This window comes from Acartia tonsa, chromosome 13 (assembly GCF_053477335.1).
Source record: "Acartia tonsa isolate MP-2025a chromosome 13, ASM5347733v1, whole genome shotgun sequence".
NCBI lineage: Eukaryota > Metazoa > Arthropoda > Copepoda > Calanoida > Acartiidae > Acartia > Acartia tonsa.
Window position 1 is genome coordinate 43,851,030 of NC_137272.1, and position 21,005 is coordinate 43,872,034.

The following is a 21,005-nucleotide window of genomic DNA, read 5'->3' on the forward strand; positions in this document are numbered from 1 at the left end:
TCATAAATTATATTCTAACATACAATACAGAAAATATCAAACTCTAGCTATATATAGTTGTAGAAATCAAGGAGGAGACATTAGAGTGAATATTTTACTGGTTTAAAAATTTATGGAAATTTTATTGAATTTGATTGGCTGTCCGAGAAACAGCGTAAAGTGCCACTAAAAAATGACGTCAAACAATAAAATGACCAATGAGAGGACAGTATGAATTTTACCATTGGTGAATTAAATGTATACTGGCCTATCATTAGTCATTTAATTGTATGACGTCATTTTTTGAGTCACTGTACGCTGTTTCGTTGTCCAAACTTGTCAGCCAATAATTTTTATCTGAGCAAAGTGTAATTTTGTTTATCATGAGTGAGGATCAATTTATCGTCCAGTGTCTTATCATTTAAGATTCATTACTTTACTTACAGTGTCCAAACTTTTCCACCAATAAAGATGTGATTACTAAACTGTCCTGTATATTTTTAAGAGCCATACCTACCATATTATATTTAAAGTCACTTATTTTTCTTTGTGCTTATTTGAATTTTTTTCCTTTTTGTGTAGACACCCATCAAAGAGTTTAAGATTAAACTTTTTTAAAAGTTGAGAATGATAAATGTGCCGTTACCAAAGAGGTGGATAATTAAACTTTAGATAGATAGATAGATAGATAGATAGATAGATAGATAGATAGATAGATAAATAGATAGATAGATAGATAGATAGATAGATAGATAGATAGATAGATAGATAGAATTATATTATATCATAATTATCATTATGTACTTTAACAGAAAATCAGATTGTAAAATACTAGAGGAAAAGGGTAAAATAAATGCAACCACATTGTGTAACCTTTCTATTGGGTCATCGAAAATCAACCAATGGTGTCGCTTATATTAACACAGCCAAGTAGCAGAAAGTAAGATAGAAGCAGACGAAAGATGTCGAAAAGGAAAGGGGAGTAGTTGTCTGAATATACATCTGTACTATAGATCTGTTGTAGATTACGAATTATAATAAAGAAATTCTTTTTTATAAATTCATCTTGATTTGGAATTTAATTGGACTACATGATGATAGCTATGCTATTTACAGCAGGGATAAGGGATGGGAAACGTAGGAAAATATTATTTCAGGCCTATTTCAAGCCTATGCCTATTTCTAGCCTAATAAACCAGTTTTGGGATAGCGCAGTGGTTCGAATAAAATGCTAATGAAAAAGCTGTGTGTGTGTGTAGATAAAGTATAGAATCAAATTCAGGTAGCTAGTTTAAAGTAAAAAACATAACTTTTTATAAACCTATATATTAATGGCTTTTGTTAAAATGAAGTTTTTTCTCTCCCAAAATTTTTTATCTTTTACTTTGGTAATTTGAACTGTCAGAAAGCTATCGTTGGGTTTCCCTCAGACAGATTTTAGTTTGTATTATTTGCATTTTTATTAATGAGTAAAAATTTTATTTGAAAATTTCATTGCTAATTAAAATTCAAAATAAATAAATAAATATGCACGTGGGTAACATTCTATCAAGTTCTTTGGATACTATACTGGATATAATGTAATGATATATCTGTACTGTGTTGTATTGTACAAAAATTAGGGTGAAGGTGTTGTATCAATTTCATACTAAATTTTTAAAATTCAAAATACAACATCTAATTTATAAACTACCAAATGAAAATTCGTAGCTACCTTCTTTCCAAAAAAATAATCCCGTTATTTTTGTTTTTTCTATGTGGCCCTTTTTTAATGTTTAACTCTAAGCAGATTTAATAATTAAACTAATGTGATCTAACACCATTTATATTTATTTTTTCGTAGCAGACGAAATCATTGGCTAGAAATCAACCTTATTAGACAATTACTCAAAGTCCAAAAATAATGGACTTAAAAGTGTATTAAACTGTATATAAGACATTTGCGGATATATTGATACCATTAATTTGCCTATTAGATAAAAAAAAGTATGTTTTTTTAATATTTTTCTCTTGCTACAAATCAAATTTCAAATTTGAGTCACCAAAAATGCTTAACTAATTTTTGCTCTAGAAGAATCATTTTGTGGAGTTAGAAAGTGCTTAATACCTCATTTTAATCGCCTGGCATTGCTTTATAATATACAGGTAATTACTTGGTTGTTTATAGAACAGCTGACTAAAAAACCGAGGTTTTGTGATAATCCCACTTTTGTTGTTGCTCCATAAATGATATTTTTTTTCTTAATTTTTTTGGCTGTAAAGAAGCTTTATATATTCATATAACATCCACCTAAATTTGACTTTTGATATATTATTTATAACATCACCAGAAGGAATTGAATTTTGGAAAAAAAATATCAATTTATATTTTACACTGTTATGCATTGTTCTTGTTCTTGTTTCTAAAAAATATTTATATTATTAAAAAGAGAATTATTTAACGCTTCTATAGGTATGTTTATCATTTTTCTAGGCTAAATATAACTATAATTACACCATTTTAAAGTTAAACATCATAACATATAAACTCACTTATTGAATCGGTCTGTATTATTAAGCTGCTTATCCTTAAAACAGCTGCATTTCATTATTCTATTATATAAAGTAGTAAGCTTTTTTGTCTGTAGCTTAAGATTTTGATAACTAATGTACCTATTGACTTCTCTGTTTTATGGAAGCTTCTTATAGGCCCCGGATAGTTTTAGAATATTGAAAAAAAATATCAATTTATATTTTACACTGCTATGCATTGTTCTTGTTCTTGTTTCTAAAAGATATTTTTATAATTAAAAAGTGAATTATTTAACGCTTCTATAGGTATGTTTATCATTTTTCTAGTCTAGATATAACTATAATTTCAGCATTTTTTAAACATCATCATATTCAAGTTATTGTAATTTTTAAAAAAATATCAATATCAAGAACTATTGGAACAATTTTTACCATGCAAAACAAGGTGTTAGAAAGTGTAGGATCCCTCACAATATCTATATGTCTGTCTATAATGCATTACACATGTAATGCTAATAGAGATCATAGACATACAAGCTTTTTTTTGGTGGGGGGGGTAAAATTTTTGCAAGGGGGGGGTAATTCGGTTTGGGGGGGGTGTAAAATGGCGAGCGAAGCATGTTGCAAATTTCCCCCCCCCAAAAAAAAATTTTTACCCTGGGGGTAAAATTTGCTTTTGGGGGGTAATTCCCCCTCCAGAAATCTGTTGGCAGGTGAAATTTTGTTTACCCCACCCAAAATTTACCCTTGGGTTAAATTTTTAAGGGGGAGAAATTTAAATTTAATTAAATAATTAGTAAATGCGCGAAGCGCGCAAAAATTTTTTTTTTGGAGGGGAGGTATTTACCCCCCCAAAATTGTTTGGGGGGGGGGGGTAAATACCCCCTCTTAAATGGTTGGGGGTATGGGTAAATATTAAATGAGGGGGGGGGGGGTAAATGAAAAATTCGTTTGGGGGTAATTGCCACTTTACCCTCCCCCCTTGGACGTCTATGATAGAGTGGATGCTATAAGAGTGCTCTTATAATGTGAACTTCTTATAACTGAATGGGCTTCCAGAGACCATGAAGATGGCCTAGTCACTACAAGGGAGAGTGCAGAGATATCCAGGGGGGGGGGGGGGGTTCCTGTAAAAGTGTAATTTTTTTGAGGGATAGGGGTAATCACCCCCATTAATATATTATGGGTGGTATAAACCCAGCCTCTTTAAATTTTTTGAATAGGAGTAAAGAAAATCAGGAAAACTTAACAATCTAGGAATCAAACTAGCACCCCAACCAATAATCGGTTCCATGCCAAATGTAGGAGTCCCAAACATAGGAGTGAAAAAACAGTGGAGTGGACAAACGCATGAGTCCCCAACTTCAGAGTGGAACAAATGTAGGAGTGGGACAAACGTTGGAGTAGACAAACGCAGGATTTTTGGGACAAATGTTGGAGTGGACAAACATAGGAGTCCCAAACTATTTTTTAAATTTTGAATTCTCATTTCAATTTTGATTTTTTTTTATATAAACCCAGCCCCCCCCCCCTTCGTCCAGTTACTTTTCTTAGTTAGGTTAGGTTAGGCCAGGGGGCCGAGCGCTGTGGCCATAGTCATTATTTTATAGACAGGGGTATAAAAAATTTCAAAATTGTCATATTATTAAAATAGCAGACACTCCTAGGTTTTATTTAAGCAATGTCCACTCTAACATTTGTCCACTCCAACATTTGTCCACCTTGACGTTTGTCCACTCTGATGTTTGTCCCATTCCTACCTTTTACTCCGATGTTTGGGACACCTGCATTTGTCCACTCCAACATTTGGGACTCCAACGTTAGGGGTAGGACTCCAATAAGTAAATCTCAATAAAACTTGATAAAATTATGCAGAATATCAAAGTTTTCAATCCCTGAAAATTTCAACCATCTATCTTGAATAGGAGTAGAGAAAATCATGAAAACTTGAAATGTAGGAATTGATATAGCCCACCCCAGTTTATTGAAAAATCCTAATGAAACTTGATGAAAATATGGAGTATCAATAGAGAGAGAGAGAATATTCAATCCATGAAAATTTCAGCCTTCTATCTTTTATAGATGACGAGAAAATCACGTTATCTATAAAAATAAAATCACATTATCCCCCTTTCTAACAGACGAACAGATGAACAGACAGACATACCAATGGACAGACATACAGATGAATGGACAGACAACGGACAAAGGGATATTTTGAATTATAGAGCATCTTTGCTACTTAAACAGATGAAAAGGATAATCGTTGTACACAAATTGATTTCAGTATGTTTTAAATGAGCTTACATAATCAAGGACATACAAGCTTTTTGATTTGGGGGAAATAATAAATTTGGGCACCCCCATGTTCATTTTGTGGGGTAATCTTTATATCATAGAGGCAAGGATGTTTAAGCTTTTTATATTTTTTTTTTGGGGGGGGCGGAGGTAAAATTATAAATTTAAAAATTATGGTGTTGTCCCAAATTAATTAGTAACCCTTAACCACCTAAACCCCACCCCCCTTCCCACCTGGACGTCCCTTTACATGAAGTAATGATTGTAAAGTTGCTAAGTACCTAACTGCTACAAAAATCATCATCCAACAATTAACCCATTAGTGACGAACCAGCTTTTAACGCCCGGTTCCAGAAAATGCCAAAAAAAAACGGTTCTCAGTTTCAGGATTGCATCATTCTCAGTATGAATCCCTCCTCTACTACCCTGGTTTTCATTTCCCCCTGGAGCAGGCAGTGTTGCTTACTTCCATTTGCCGGTATAGCTCAACAAAATTTGAAAACCAAGAAAAACAAGGTGATTTTAAATACCCCTCCTAACTTTTTTGTTTATGAAGTAAAGTTAGTGATTTTTTTCGTGAAATTTAAAGTTTATTGGCAATTACATTCATTTGTGAATTCGTTTTATTCAAATTATTATTTTTTATATGATTTTTTTATCGTTTTTTTACGTTCTATATTGGCCCGGCTCGGCCAAAGTAAAGATACCCGCCATTTTTATTGCCCGGCTCGGCGCGAGTAAAGATACCCGTCCACATATAATATCAAAATTTTAAAACTTCTAGGAAATGGGCTTTTTTTAACTGAAAAGGGTGGCACCTATAGCCAAAACACTAAATGTGATATAAATCGTTTTGTATCTTACTTGTAGCTCTATCATTTACATTAGGTTATGTAGTTTTCTATTGCGGATCGTATCGTAGTATTAGCTACTCTACAACTCACTTTGGACGTTCAAAAATTACTTTTTAAATTTTTTTGCCAAATAACCGGGTATTTAGGACAAAACCAGGCTTGAATGCCGGAGGAAAGCACCAAAAAATGCCAAAAACCTATGCTGAACGGTTTCTTTACTTGCGCCGAACCGGGTTTTTTGCAACTTTCCTGTGCACGCCACTAGAGCAAAACAAAAAAAAATTGGAATTCCGTTTTTACCATAACAAAGCTTCCCTGAAATTTTCAGCTCGATCGGTCCATAAAAGTGGCGCTCGGCACTAATGAGTTAAGATTAATTCTAACACGCCTGAATTAACAAAAAGAGCTAACCATAGCATGGATAAACACATAAACAAATTATAAAAATGTTATTAAAATAGTAAATCAATTATTCACGAATCGTTTTCCTTGTTTGTTTACTAGCAGCTGCGCTCCAAGGATATAGGATATCTGAATTTAAAAGAGTAAGGAAATTAGTAAATAGCCTAAAACCTTATCTAAATCTTAAGCTACAGACAAAAAAGCTTACTACTTTATATAATAGAATAATGAAATGCAGCTGTTTTAAGAGTTGACAGCTTAATAATACAGACCGATTCAATAAGTGAGTTTATATGTTATGATGTTTAACTTTAAAATGGTGTAATTATAGTTATATTTAGCCTAGAAAAATGATAAACATACCTATAGAAGCGTTAAATAATGCTCTTTTTAATAATATAAATATTTTTTAGAAACAAGAACAAGAACAATGCATAACAGTGTAAAATATAAATTGATATTTTTTTTCCAAAATTCAATTCCTTCTGGTGATGTTATAAATAATATATCAAAAGTCAAATTTAGGTGGATGTTATATGAATATATAAAGCTTCTTTACAGCCAAAAAAATTAAGAAAAAAAATATCATTTATGGAGCAACAACAAAAGTGGGATTATCACAAAACCTCGGTTTTTTAGTCAGCTGTTCTATAAACAACCAAGTCATTACCTGTATATTATAAAGCAATGCCAGGCGATTAAAATGAGGTATTAAGCACTTTCTAACTCCAAAAAATGTTTCTTCTAGAGCAAAAATTAGTCAAGCATTTTTGGTGACTCAAATTTGAAATTTGATTTGTAGCAAGAGAAAAATATTAAAAAAACATACTTTTTTTTATCTAATAGGCAAATTAATGGTATCAATATATCCGCAAATGTCTTATATACAGTTTAATACACTTTTAAGTCCATTATTTTTGGGCTTTGAGTAATTGTCTAATAAGGTTGATTTCTAGCCCATTATTTTTTTGAGAATTGTCTGCTTCTAAAATTTCCGCCAATTGGTGATTGGTTGATACAAAACAAGCCCAAAACACTATTGGTTTAGAGCGGTAGCCAATATGAGCCGTCCGCCAGTAAGGTCATTAAATTAGGCAAATGGTAAAAGTTGCATGATCCCTTTCAAAACCAGGCCGAGACCTAATTTATGGCCAGGTTTCCTATCCCTTATCCCTGATTTACAGTCCTTAAAAAAATCCAAGAAAAATTATTGACAAAATAAATTATATATTAGAGATTAGTGTATATTTATAAATATACAGCTACAAATTTTTAAACCAGCCGATCTTTGCCTTAAAATTAATTTAAATCTTAAAATTCATGTCTTATCCTTTTAAATACATAAAAAGATAAAGAAATTTAATGAAAAATTATACTTTATTTTAAGTTGAACGAAAACAAATTATTTGTTTTAGAATGCCTGAGCCTCTATTGAGTGTAATAGAAACTAATTTCTGAATGAAAACTAATTTTAGTTTTTCTGCACAAGTGTTTTTAACAATTTTAACAATTGTGTGAATACAATATAATGCAGAATATATTGATATACAGACTATAATAAGCATATAAACAAGGATGACAACATTTATAAACTCAAAGCTCTACACTCAGAAGTAAGGACAATCGAACAATAACTCTTGTAGAGTGTCAGAGCTATAAGTAGAACATTAATTTCTAAATCTGAACAAAATTCTTTGAAAATTTGTTGCAAAAGTACAGGATACAGTAGAAGGACATAAATGTTTTCATCAATTCACCTGACCTGAATCCTTTGAACTATTTGGCGTCGGTGTATTTCGAAACGCATGTTAATAGACATCCCCATATGGGAGGAAGGGAGGGGACATTGGGCAGTTATTTCAATTTAAGAGTTTTTGCTGACATTTTCTTGGAAAAAAATATTTTTTAAACCAGCAGAAATAATTTTCTACTATATAAATGTCTTGTCTGCTAGAACTTGTGTTAATTGTCTGTTTATTTATTTTTGTCATCTAGATTCAAAGTTCCCAAATTCAGTCTAAATACTTCATAAACACTTTAAGCTGGTTTCCGAGGTTTGAGACCCTAAAATATTGATCCATTGTCCCCTCCCTGCATCCCCATACTACCGAGACCTCTCTTATGACTTCAATCAAGGAGGTATTCCACTCCATGGACAGACAGGGACATGCTGAGAAGACATGCTGTCGGTTCAGAGGCCATATTTAGTTGAGGCCAAAGGCGATACCATCGATCAAATGTATAACTTACACATATACACTAGTCCCAGTTTTGATTTTTAAAAATGTTTAATTTTCATTGTTTTTTGCTGCCACACCCTATATCTTCATTTTTCTTGCTTTTCTTCTTTTGCTTAGAGCATTTTTTGATATTATTTACATATCATTGCGGCTTCTATTTTAGAGATAATATGAAATATCTCTCATAGTTTAGAGATAATTTTTTTTTTCAGAGAAAATGACATTTTTTCTGTATTATTTTTGGTTGTGTCAGAAAATCAGAAAATTTAGTTTTATTTTAATTACACTATAGATTAAAAACAATAGAAAAGCTTCTAACTGTATCTATGAAATTTTTCTTTATCAAACTAAATAAATAAATAAGTTTAAACAAAAGCACAGTTTATTGCTTAAATAAAAAATATTTTCACAGTTGAATTTGCAAAAAAGATATTATAAAGAATATTACTAAGTAAACTTTTTAAATTATGGTTCAAGAGAACCACAGTATTTTTGAGAACATCCAAGGTCATGCAATTTGTACACAAAGTAGTTATCTGGGCATTTAGTCACTTTTACATAAATTTCAAAATCACATGTTCCATCAAGAAAATCCACATCATTACAAACTTTAACCTCAGTTTCTTCGCCGATTTCCATGTTATCCATGGCATTACTGCCTTCATCTGCCATATAGACTACTCCATTTGTGCCACAGTGGTGGGGTTCTGGATTCTTGGTAGCCATACCAATTCCAGCTGGTGGTAGGAAACGATAGTAACCTGAACATTAGAGTTAATAAATTCATGGGGAAAGATATGATTAGCTGTACAACCACAAATGACAGGAAATATAAAGCAACCTCTTTACCATTAAAATTTGTTAGCTTACACATTCAAAAATCTGAGTTCTAACACATTTTATTATGTTTAAAACTAATGCAAAAATATGAAATTGGTGTTTGCTTTTCCCTGCTTATTTATTTAAAATTACTTAAGCGACATTTTATATCATTTAGCGTTATCTCTAAAAGACTGTATTGATTTCTTATTTACATAAGCTTGTCACGCTCAGTGAGAAAGCAAAAGACAATATTTTCTACAATTGATTGAGTCCTTGTTTTGTGTATACATAGATTTCTTACCTGGACCATTCCAGTCTTCACTTATGCCATCTGGCCTCTGAGTAGTATCACATTCATAAGCACCAGGATAGTTCTCATTTCTCTTTTTGGAGTCAAGAATCAGATAGTCAAAGCACTGAAGAGGGCTGAAACAATTCATGGATCCGCCAGAGCACCCGGCACATGACTTAACTTCGGAACATTCAGTATACAAAAAGCAGTAGTTTTCCAAGACTGTAGTTGTATCCCACCATGTGTATCCCATACAACCAGCAGCAGCTATACAAGCTTGGTGGCAATCTTCAGCCGAAGAGGTTAACAATTCATCAATTATGTTATCTGGGAGTGTATCACAAATTCCAGAGAATCTAGTTGGGAGGGAGCCACTGAAACAGTCCTCACAGACATGGATACCCTCAAGTTCTGCAAACTCATAGCACCAGCCAGCAACATTGTCAAACCTACAATTACAATTATACTAGGGTGCCTGTTAAGTTTGAGTTTGTCAAACCTAAGGGGCAAGAAGGGAGAAGAGAGATTGTCAGGTAGTTTGGATGCCTAATTATCAAGTGTATAATACCAGCACATCCCATAATCCCAGGCTCCTCTGAGGAGAGTATCATTCATTAGGGTGACTTAATCTGGGACACCTCAAAATCGGCAATAACGAGGAGCTCTTATGAGACAGCATGTCAAGTTATATTTAAACATGCTCCATTGAGCTGGCCCTGGTGGCTATACCAAAGTGTCTCGCTTTTATCTGATACTATAGAATATACTTAGAAACTATCTTTAATCAAACAAAAAGTGCCATACCTCCAGGAGTATCCCTTGCATTCAGATTTTTCAGAGCACATTTCCCTACATTCTTGTTCCGTAGGTATTCCATAGAAGGAGACATCTCTGCCAGGAACAAACTTCCAGGTCAGACCTTGACCACCCACCTTGGATAGATATATAGATAGATAGATAGATAGATAGACATATAGATAGATAGATAGATAGAAATATATATAGATAGATAGATAGATAGATAGATAGATAGATAGATAGAAAGACAGATAGGTCGATAGATAAGAGATAGATAGATAGATAGATAGATAGATAGATAGATAGATAGATAGATAGATAGATAGATAGAAAGACAGATAGGTAGATAGATAAGAGATAGATAGATATATAGATAAATAGATAGATATGTTGAAATTTGACCACTCACCTTGCACTTAAATCCTTGGACGGCGCCAATCACAGCAGCTCCAAATATAAGAGCAAGCATAGCTGTCTTTGCAACAGTTGCCATCCTTAAACAATATTTACTTGACTAAAACGTTTATTCATTTTTTTAGTGAATTTCATTTATTCTTATCTCTGGAAACAATGGATTTAGAATGCGTGGATATTTTAAGAGATTCTTACAAACCGATGGTATTTTTCACCCAGCTGTATAATATAACGATTCACCCTTCCAATATGACTTTACTTCATCCCATTCACCTGACAATGGAGGAAGGTATTGACAATATCTAAGGACTATATAAGCAACCTAATTTGACGATAATAAATACCTGTCAAAATTTCCACTTATTTTATATCCATTCTAAAAATTATTGACGTGGGAATGGAATCATTTAAATATTAAAAATTAAAAAAAAACAAGAAAGATAAATAGTTATATCATATATGAATAGGCTGTATCCTATATAACCTAACCTAAAGTAAAACACAAAACAACGAAATTTTTTAAAAATCTCAGATTTATAATTCATTATCTTTTTTACTTACTTGATTTAAAACCAAGTGTAACCAAGATAAATATTTCAAGTATGACTTCGAAACCGATTAATATCCGCTGGATTTGAACCGGTTCTCAGTAATACTGAAAAATCATGTATGGCATCTTAATATAGTGAATTTTCCACGAATATTAAAAAAAATCATAGAATTAATTAAAATAAAATTTCTTAATCCAGGCCTTCTGCGGAAAGCTGTCTGTAATACGATGCGATAAATAGATATTCCAACTTACAATGACGGAAGGAAAGATGTACATAACTAACCTATGTTACAAAGTAGCTTCGCTACCGAAGGTGTGTGCTTTATTGGAGTTGTTTAAAAGTTTTCAAAACTGAGGCGTTATATTAAAATAGTTTCATAGTTTTAGGTAGATAGATATATAGATGGATTACATCAAAATAGTATTATAGTTTTAGTTAGGTGGATACTTAGATATTTAGATAGATAACAGATAGTTAGATATATAGAAGGGTTGTATTTAACTAGTTTCATAGATAGATAGATAGATGGGTTATTTTAAAATGGTTTCGTAGTTTTAAGTAGATAATTACATCGACAAACAGATAGATAGATTAAACTGTGGCGTTATATTAGATTAGTTTCCTAGTTTTAGATAATTACTAGAATGCAGGATTCTTTATACGGACATACTTACATTTAGAAATGCTTTATTCATAATATTTTGACTAATCGTCCCAGAAATCAATCATCCAAAATTTTTAAATTGCCTGATGAAGTACCAAAAATAGTAGAGATTTGCTATCATCTCGAAATATTTCATGATAGGTTATGTAACACCAACCTGGCGAACAAAACCGTATGCAAATGCTTGTTTGACGTCAAGGCATTTTCCTTTGTGTAAGTGTAATTCACCAAATATAAATTGCTGAATACTGAAAGGTCAGGTCTAGCAGCCAAGAATAAGCAGAGTCCGAAAATTCAGGATATTAGGAAAAATTAACGCCCAACAGAAAACCAGCTCTTTGATTGCACGACTTTTTTCTGTTCCAACGGTGTTTGGTATTGAGTTACGCCTGTTTATGGGCAAAGGCACGCCCCCACTCTTACCATTGATATCACGCCTCTGACATAGCAATCATCAGTTGTTTCTCAGGGATCTTAAGGGATAAGACAATGGGCGATATAATGGTGTAAAACCCCTGTAAAAATAAACAAAATTAACACATCTATATATTCAAATTTTGGTTGAAAAGATTGAACACTTAAATCAAATTCTGAAAAGGTACCTAAGGTTTTTAAGCCAACAAATAAGAATAGGTTTTGTAAAACTTAGGTACAAATGCGATTTACGGTCCAATTTCCTCTCCCTCCATTTTGGTTACATGTCTTAAGTTAACATAATGAGCAAAATATTTTTTAGAAAGCATGTTCCTGATCCATTATTTAATAGGAAGTGAAAGGGATTAATGAGATAGGGGAGACATAAATACACAGGGAGAGAGAGAGAGAGAGAGAGAGAGAGAGAGAGAGAGAGAGAGAGAGACTAAAAATAGAAAAAGAGATGTTCAGTCATGGTCAGGGAGGAAGGTAATAGTGGAATGAAAAGCGTAGTGGTATCCAAAGTTTTATAAACTAGATATCTTATTTATTGCTATAAAAATTTTGAGTACTTGTACTAGATCAGTTTGTAAAAACAAGTAGTCACAAAATATAAATTATACAATAGGAGAAATTTTGTTTATCATTATCGGGAGTGTATTCTATATCTATATTACATTGTCTTATCCATTAAGATTCCTGGTTATGGGGGAAGTTATGTCCCCAAACAGCCAATGTTTTTAATAGTTTAGTAATTCTCCAAGTTTGTCTGTTAAGCAAGAATTCTAAATGGCATTGATTTTACTTTAAAGGGAAGTTAAATTAACTGCACTTGAAATAAAAAAAAAGGGTTACATGATATCTGTCTGTCTATAAATATTTCTAACATACACTAACCACTGAACCGTTATGGCACTTCTTGACAGTGATCTTCTTATAAGGCTCCGACAGGTTGTAGCTAATTTTGGGTGCCTAGACTTTCATAAGATAAATCAATCCTATAAATGGTCGACCTTCAGCCCTCATTAAGAGACCTTAATAGTCTTAGCCGATAGTATTATTAAATCTATAAACACTAAATCAAGCATATATGCACTTTTTTACATTTTACATCTCCTAAATATATTTGTCTCTCAAAATCAAATTTCATTTATCTTCCAGAATGGCTGTAAGTTATTATTATTATTAGCTGTTTTGTTGGGTGACTGTTGTATATTGTGTTTACTCACCACTTCGCTCAGTAAACTCAATATCACAATGATCTAAAACTGGTTAAAATCAGGAATATTTATGCCATACAACTAGATTTATTTGAAAATAAATATTTCGCGTTTTCAGCTGTTTTATTGTGTGTTGGGGGCAGGGGGGGGGGGTATTTTCTGAGAGGTTTCCTAAATATCCAATGATATTAAGAAATATTGTTTTCAAATTAATTTAGTTCTTGGTTGAAATATGCAAAAAGACATTGGTTAAGAATGTACTTTGTTAGCAATGCCATAACGTACACCATTATCATATTAAAAAAACTTTTTTTGGTCTTTTGGCTAATATCCCTAGCATCTACAATGAGGAAAGGCTAAAAAAATTCATAAACTGACCGCAAGACTATAATTCAGAAATAGAATGATATATAAAGCTTCTTGTAAAAGAAAAATCTAACGAGACACAAGAAATCCTTACTATTTTATAAAATAAAATAAAACACTCTGCAGATTGATATTTTAGTTATCTTAGTAAATAAAATTGTCTGAATTAAGCAATGACTAAATAAGTAATTTTATTTTCAAATTCTATAAAATGTATAAAATTTCAAAAATGTTGTTTGCCATATTGTAACACATTTCTTAGATAGCAGAAATGAATCTTTTTTGAGAATTAAAAATATCTTGTTAGTACCTCATAATTGTTAAGTAAAGCAAAATCTACCCAACCTCTTACACTAAGTAGCTTGAGAATTATAAAGTTAATTTGTGTTTAAAAGATTTAAGAAACATATTGGATAGCCAAAATGCCAAAAGGAGTGATTGTGACCTTTTTTTTGTTATTTTGACAACAATTATAATTCTGAAACAGGATGTTACTATCTTCTAAATTATTTTTATGATGAAAATATATTTTTTTGGCAGAGCTGAAAATATATTCATTATTCTTACTTTATTTCAATTTTGTCTAGCTAACATAAAATACTGTAGCAATAGTGTAATTGGCATGCTGTAGTCTTGCAGTTAGTGACATGTTAGGTTTGAAGTCTTAACCCCACTGTGTCATACTAAAGAGGTTAAAAATTGTACTTTGATGATACTTAGTTATGAGTAAATGGAATGCCTTAGGCTATTCCTCATTACTATCATGCAATCGACCCTTTGTGCAAGACAATGAGATTTTTAAACACTGTCTATTATTAAACCAATTGTATGTAAACCCATGTAAAAGGTATAACTTGTCCTGTTCTTGACCCACTGTGTTAGTTCAGTGTAAAATAAGATGGAAAATAATTTTGACCAGTGTTATAACCAGTGTATGTTGACTCTTGTGTGGTGAGAGATGGTATTAAAGCTTGTGGTCGTATAAACATGGGATACAAATCACTGACAGTGACAATTTTTTTTAATTTAAATTAAAATTACTGTATTTTTTATCTATGCTTTTCAGGAAAGCTTTTTTTCATACTTGAGATCATTTCTGGAAGAGATATTAATAAACATTTCTTCCCTGAAATTCAGCTTTGTTTTTTTGTAGGTAGTCTCTTTTTAATAGTAGTGCCATGTATTGATCCATCTCTGAAAAGTACAACCAATTCAGACCTATAATTTCTGAGATCTTTAGCGTCAGACAAAAAAACCTTACTGCTTAATAATATTTGATATGTTTCTCTATCTTTGTTTGTTTAAAGTGGATTGGCACATCCCAACTTAAACTCTAATACAACAACAAACAATTTATTTTAGTCAAACTCGGCGAGCTCAAACAAATATTTTGAATTTATTTAATATTTTTGTACATAAAAGTACTTTCTTGCTTTTACTTTATTGCATTCCAGAGAATGTAATCCGCGATGTCTGTGGCATAACACATAGCACATCCAGCCATTGTCGGGAAGGTGATAAGTTCGAATCATAATTAAAGACGTTAAAAGTGGTTCCTACTGTTGCTATGTTAGGGGTGCTATTTAAATAGTTAAAGTAGGGGGAATGCCTCATTACCATGCATAGTAAGGAATTGAAGACAAAGGTTGTGCAATCAAAGGTTGACTAAGGTGCATGTAGCCATATAAATTATGCAAAGAAATATATTAATTAAAGTAACCTGAAAAGACACACCTTAATTATACAGTATCTACTAAACAAAAATATTTCTATATCCTGATATCCCTCTAAAGGGATAGTTTCACGAAGTGCATTTAAAAAAAAAAGGTGAACTGTAAGTTTTTTCTATTTTAAATAACGTAGTAGTGCATAATATAAAGTTATTGATTAAAATTAAAAGATTTGACCAGGGATTTTTCTTAAAAAATGAGTTTTTCATTTTTTTTTCAACTTCGTTGCATGTTATATATGGCAAAAACTTTATTGTCATAAATACAACTTTAGATAGCATTTACTAGTTAATAGAACTTCAAACTTTTTATACAACAAAATACAAATAACAACAAAGAATGACCAATAAAATATTTAGTATAGTACTTAGAGTAGTGATCTTTTTATATGTCTTAGTAGAATATATTAGGCATTGGATAGATATGATTGTGATAAAGAATTTTAACATTGACCTGACCGAACTTTTTTTATTTGACAATATCTAAAAAATTTAGTGATTTTTAACATAAATTACATGAGAATGGTCTTTTTATATTTATATATGTTGTATGGTTAGTTGGTATTTCCTCGTGAGATAATGTGTATATTGTAAGTAAACCGGACGGTTTTCTTTATTTTTTTAAAAAGAATCTATAGAAAACCTGTCCTATAATGAACCGGACGTTATTTTTTATGTTTTTTAAGTAACTTGTCCCAAGGGGAACCCCTGTTCAATTTTTTTATATCTCATGTGAAATTTGTGGAAAAAGATTCTCTGATATTGGTGTTTTGGCTATACATATTTGTAAAAAAATAGACCATTCTCATGTAATTTATGTGGTAAATCACTTTAACTTTTTTAGATATTGTCAAATAAAAAAAGTTTGGTCTGGTCAATGTTAAAAATTCTTTAACATATAATCATATCTATCCAATGCCTATTATATTCTACTAAGACGTATAAAAGTTCACTACTCTAAGTACCTTAACTCTTTAAATACACTTCGTAGAACTATCCCTTTTAAGCGAGCCTCACTAATTTTAGTGAGGCGGAGAATTTTTAGTGAGGTAAAAGTTTTTTTAAGAATCCACCTCTGATATAAAACTAACTAGATCTTTGTTTGTCTGTCTGTCAAAAAAGGATGTTTTAAAACTGCTGAACCAATATATTTCTCCTTTACAGAGTAGCCTCTCATAAGTCCATGGAAGATTTATAACTACTTTTGGGGAGGGTACCACCATCATCCAAAAAGAAGTCGCCCATAGAAAGAAAAAGAACCCCCCACCCCCCAATGTTTTTTCTACATATTTTCATTTTTCTTTTTAAAACTAAAAAGTAAAAAGGAGGGGTGTTCGACTTCCCCTTATTTCCAAAAAAGTCCCCCCACCAAAAAATTGTTTTTAGCTTTTTCTTCCAAATCTTAAATAAAAATATTGTTTAAACTTCAATTGTCCCCAGAGGCCACAAGGGGCGTAGCCGTTAGTTATGAAAAAAGTCCAACTATGACTGTGAGTGACAAAGCTAATATTATGCATCAAGGTATAAATATGCAAATTTTCTTCCGCAATATGCATCTCAGGGAGGGAGGGAGGGGACATTGGGCTGTTTATTACCTAATCCCCAAAGTTTTATTAAAACGTTTTCTTTCATTAGCAACTTTGGGAACTTTTATGAAATTTGATTGATTGGTTTATAAGGTTGTGTGTCTAAATATTTCAACCACTAATTGTTATTTACAGAAGGGATAATTTTGTGTATCATCATTGGTGATGTACATCAATTTATCGGTCATTGTCTTATCCCTTTAGATCCCTGGCATTACCTCAAAAAATTTTGTTTGTAGGGATTAGCATACACTATCAAAGGTATCACAGACAGACGCTAACACTTATAGAAAAGGTTAACTACTATACAAAGGATATCTATAATACAAAGTAGAACGATGTCTGTCTGTCTGTGTGTTTGTCTGTGTGTCTGTTTGTCTGTTTGTTTGTAGCGAAGGATCTCGCTAACCGCTGAACCGATCGGGTTCTCCTTTACAGGGTAGCTTCTCATAGGTCCCGGGAAGGTTTAAAATTTTTTTTTCTTTTTAAAACTAAAATTAAAATAGTAGGGTCGACTACCCCCCCCCCCCCCCCAACAAAAAAAATCCCCCCCCCCCAGAGAAATTTAAAAAAAAATTTCTTTCAAATCTAAAATAAGAAAAATTGGTTTAATCAAACCTCTTAGGGGCAAAGCCCCTAGAGGCTAGGGGCGAAGCCGCTAGTATGTAATAAATTACAGCAAAGTAAATAAAAATTCATCACCACAATTTTAGGGGCCCCCTACAAAACCGAGATCAATGATTTTTATATAGCCAAAACTAACATTCTGTCTTATATTTAATTATTTTATGTTATAAATTAATTTGTTTTTAAAAGTCCTTCAAAGTTTATTTTAAAAAATTGGTAAACTTTACCTTCTAACAAATTAAAAATTTGTTTGCTAAATCAATATCTCATCAAAAACGGCTAAAAATGAACAAACACTTAGAATTGATTAAATTTTTATTTGTGTAAAAAGCATTAAATGTACAAAAATTACAGTTGATTCATTTGAAAAACAAGGATGTCAACCAAAGAGTAGCTTATAACTCCTTTGAAACTCAAATTTAAAATAGGATGAGGTCGACTTTTCCTTCTCCTACCAGTGCAGTGCCCCTAAAAGCTTCTAGGGGCGTAGCCGCTAGTATTTTAATAATAAAATTTTAATGTTATATTTAAAGATCTAAATTAAAAGTACCAAAGATAGATGCCAGAGTAAGAACAACAGTACAAAAACAATATAATGATTAGCAAACGTTTGGTCCAGATGTCCATCCACTTTGGGATTTGTTGTAAACCTGATATTTGTAGCAGGTACAACTAGATTTATAATTCCACTGAGTACATCCAGATTGTTGACGGCATATATCATCACATGCAGCAGCACTGGATAAAGAGCTAGAATGCTGATGAAGTTTATGCGGTACTAGGACAAACGTCAGAGCGACAAACGTCAGAGAGACAAACGTCAGAGCGACAAACGTCAGAGAGACAAACGTCAGACAGGACAAACGTCAGACTATACAAATATCAGAGTGGTACAAAGGTCAGACAAATTTAGCTTTTTGTAAAAGTCTGACGTTTTTTTATAAACCTTAAAAACTATGTTTGTATTCATTGTTTTGGTGAAGGAGGTCAAGTATAAGATATTTTTGTTTAAAGAACAGGATTTTAGAGGCTTAGATATAGATAGTGTTCATTTAGATTTGGTACTGCTTTAAACCTAGCTCTTGCATATGTAAAATAAGACTGTAAATGACTAAATCTTTTGTTATGTTGTATAGGATAAGTAAAATTGTGTATTTTTTATGTGATTAAAGTATGTATTAGGGTGTGTCAAAATCATTTTGAATTATAATACACAATTAGTCTTTATCTTGGTTTGTTTTTCACCTTAGATTTGTTACTGCTTTAAACCTTGCTTTTGCACATTAAAAATAACACTATACACGGTTGGACGCTCAGATGTCAAAACTTTATTTTAGTGTTTGGCCAAAATGACTTAGCAATTGTATCTGTAAGTACGTCTAATAACACCCTTTGCTATTTTTAAAATCCTAGACAATTTTTTTTGCAAGAAAATTGCATAAATTCGCAACCTTTTTTAGAACCACTACATAACTCGAGTTTTAAAACTTTTTATATAAAATCCTTTTTACAAAAAATATCAATAATTACTTAAAATTAAACCTGAAAGAAAAAAATCTCATTACACGTGTTAATTTGCATGTTTTAGGTCTTTTTTTGAGGAAAGTATAACTTCCACATTTTTGACAATAATATATTTTTTTAACATGTCAAAGAAAAATATAATAAAACCTAAACGATTTTTCTTGAATTATCAGTTGAAAATTTCATCAAACATGCAATTTAAGTGATGAAAATTTAATAAAATCATTTTGTGAAAGTTTAGAATTACCAATTTTCTACATTTAAAACAAAATGTTAACAAAATTTAAAAACATTCTAATATATAACTTTAAAAATCAATAACATTTTATAAAATGATGTTTTAAAAAATAAATCATTAAAAGGTATTAAAATGCATTTTAAGTTGCTTAAAATTAAAACGAGAATATCTTTTTACACTTTATTCTTTGTAATAGAGATTAATCGTCATTTGCTGAAAATGAAACATTTAATAAACTAATTGAATCTTTTTGTGACCATGTTTAAACTTTTTAATTTTTACACTAAGGTGTTTTTTAATGAAAATCTTTGTTGAATTCTCTTTTGCGACAAAAAAAGAAAGGGAATTTTTTACTATTTCAAGGTTATCTAATGTAATTTAAACTATATAATATGAAATAATTTTCAATTGTCTTTCTTTTGAGCCACAAAACACTGTAAAATGTAACATATATGCAAAAATAACAATTTTTTTAATGAATATTATAATATCCTTATATGACATTGCGTCAGAGCTTATTCTTTAGATCATATGTTCATGAAAAGTAGCCATAAACTTGGAGGGTTGCGCTATTTATTAGAATATTAAATAAACTTGAATGGTAAAAATATTAGCATAGCCTTTGTCAATTCAAATGCTTTAGGTATATGATTCGGAAAGTTAGTTAAAAAAGAGAGAACTTGCTGTGTATACTGTTGAAAGACTTTCAAAAATGTAAATTACAAAGCAATCCTAAAAGATCAGGTCGTAGGCGAGTCTTAGTCGGGGGTTTTCTGATAGCAAATATTGCGTTATTGGTATACAATGTAAAAAAAAACATTTTAAAGAAATTATTTAAATAAAACCCAACGTGTATTGGCAGTACAAACATCTTAATGCTAGCAGACATATGTTTATCAACATTTGCAGAAAACTATTTCCACAGGAAAAATTATTCAGGTTTCTACTTCACAATTTTAAATATTTCTTTCTGATAAAATGTTTGACATATATCGTATAATCATTTACAAAAAAAAATATTTTGATAATTTAGATTTCAGAGAAGATGAATCCTTTCAAAAAACTAAGACGACATTTTGCATCTTCTGTCATGACATTTTAGAAAAAATATAAAAAAACAAAATTTAGTATGAAAACTATTTTCATCGATTTTTCTGAAGGTATTATCGTATTCTGTGGCTTTGTTATTATCATTTACTTATATCGAAAGTGCCAAACATTGTACCCTAACTTATTCATTTAATAAACAAGGATGACAGCATCCATAAGTAGCGAAGCTCAGAAATTATGAATGTATATTATGAATATATTTACAATATACCAGTGTCATCCTATATATTTGATGAAATAGGGAAATGACAAAAACTTCAAAATCACGCAAACTTTCAAGCACGAAAAATGAAAAATCTAGGAATCGATCTAGCACCACAATTTATAAACAAATCTTTATGAAACTTGATGGAAATATGTAGA

General features: G+C 31.4%; 1 protein-coding gene across 1 annotated transcript; it reads right to left on the minus strand.

Moving 5' to 3' along the window:
• Positions 1-8,665: 8,665 nt before the first annotated feature.
• On the minus strand, positions 8,666-10,710 carry LOC145304192 (uncharacterized). Its single transcript, XM_080146003.1, has 4 exons — positions 10,606-10,710; positions 10,203-10,330; positions 9,408-9,847; positions 8,666-9,045 (listed from the first exon to the last, which is right to left on the minus strand). Exons 1-4 carry the CDS (start codon positions 10,687-10,689, stop codon positions 8,750-8,752), a joined length of 948 nt encoding a protein of 315 aa, XP_080002129.1. The 5' UTR covers positions 10,690-10,710; the 3' UTR covers positions 8,666-8,749.
• Positions 10,711-21,005: the final 10,295 nt, after the last annotated feature.

Bases quoted from the DNA above. Each gene is read 5' to 3' on its own strand.
- LOC145304192 (XM_080146003.1), bottom strand. From the start codon at position 10,689: ATGGCAACTGTTGCAAAGACAGCTATGCTTGCTCTTATATTTGGAGCT. The intron at 10,331-10,605 runs GTGAGTGGTCAA...TATCTATCCAAG, and splicing joins TCCAAGGATTTAAGTGCAAG to GTGGGTGGTCAAGGTCTGAC. The intron at 9,848-10,202 runs GTATGGCACTTT...TTGTAATTGTAG, and splicing joins TGCAAGGGATACTCCTGGAG to GTTTGACAATGTTGCTGGCT.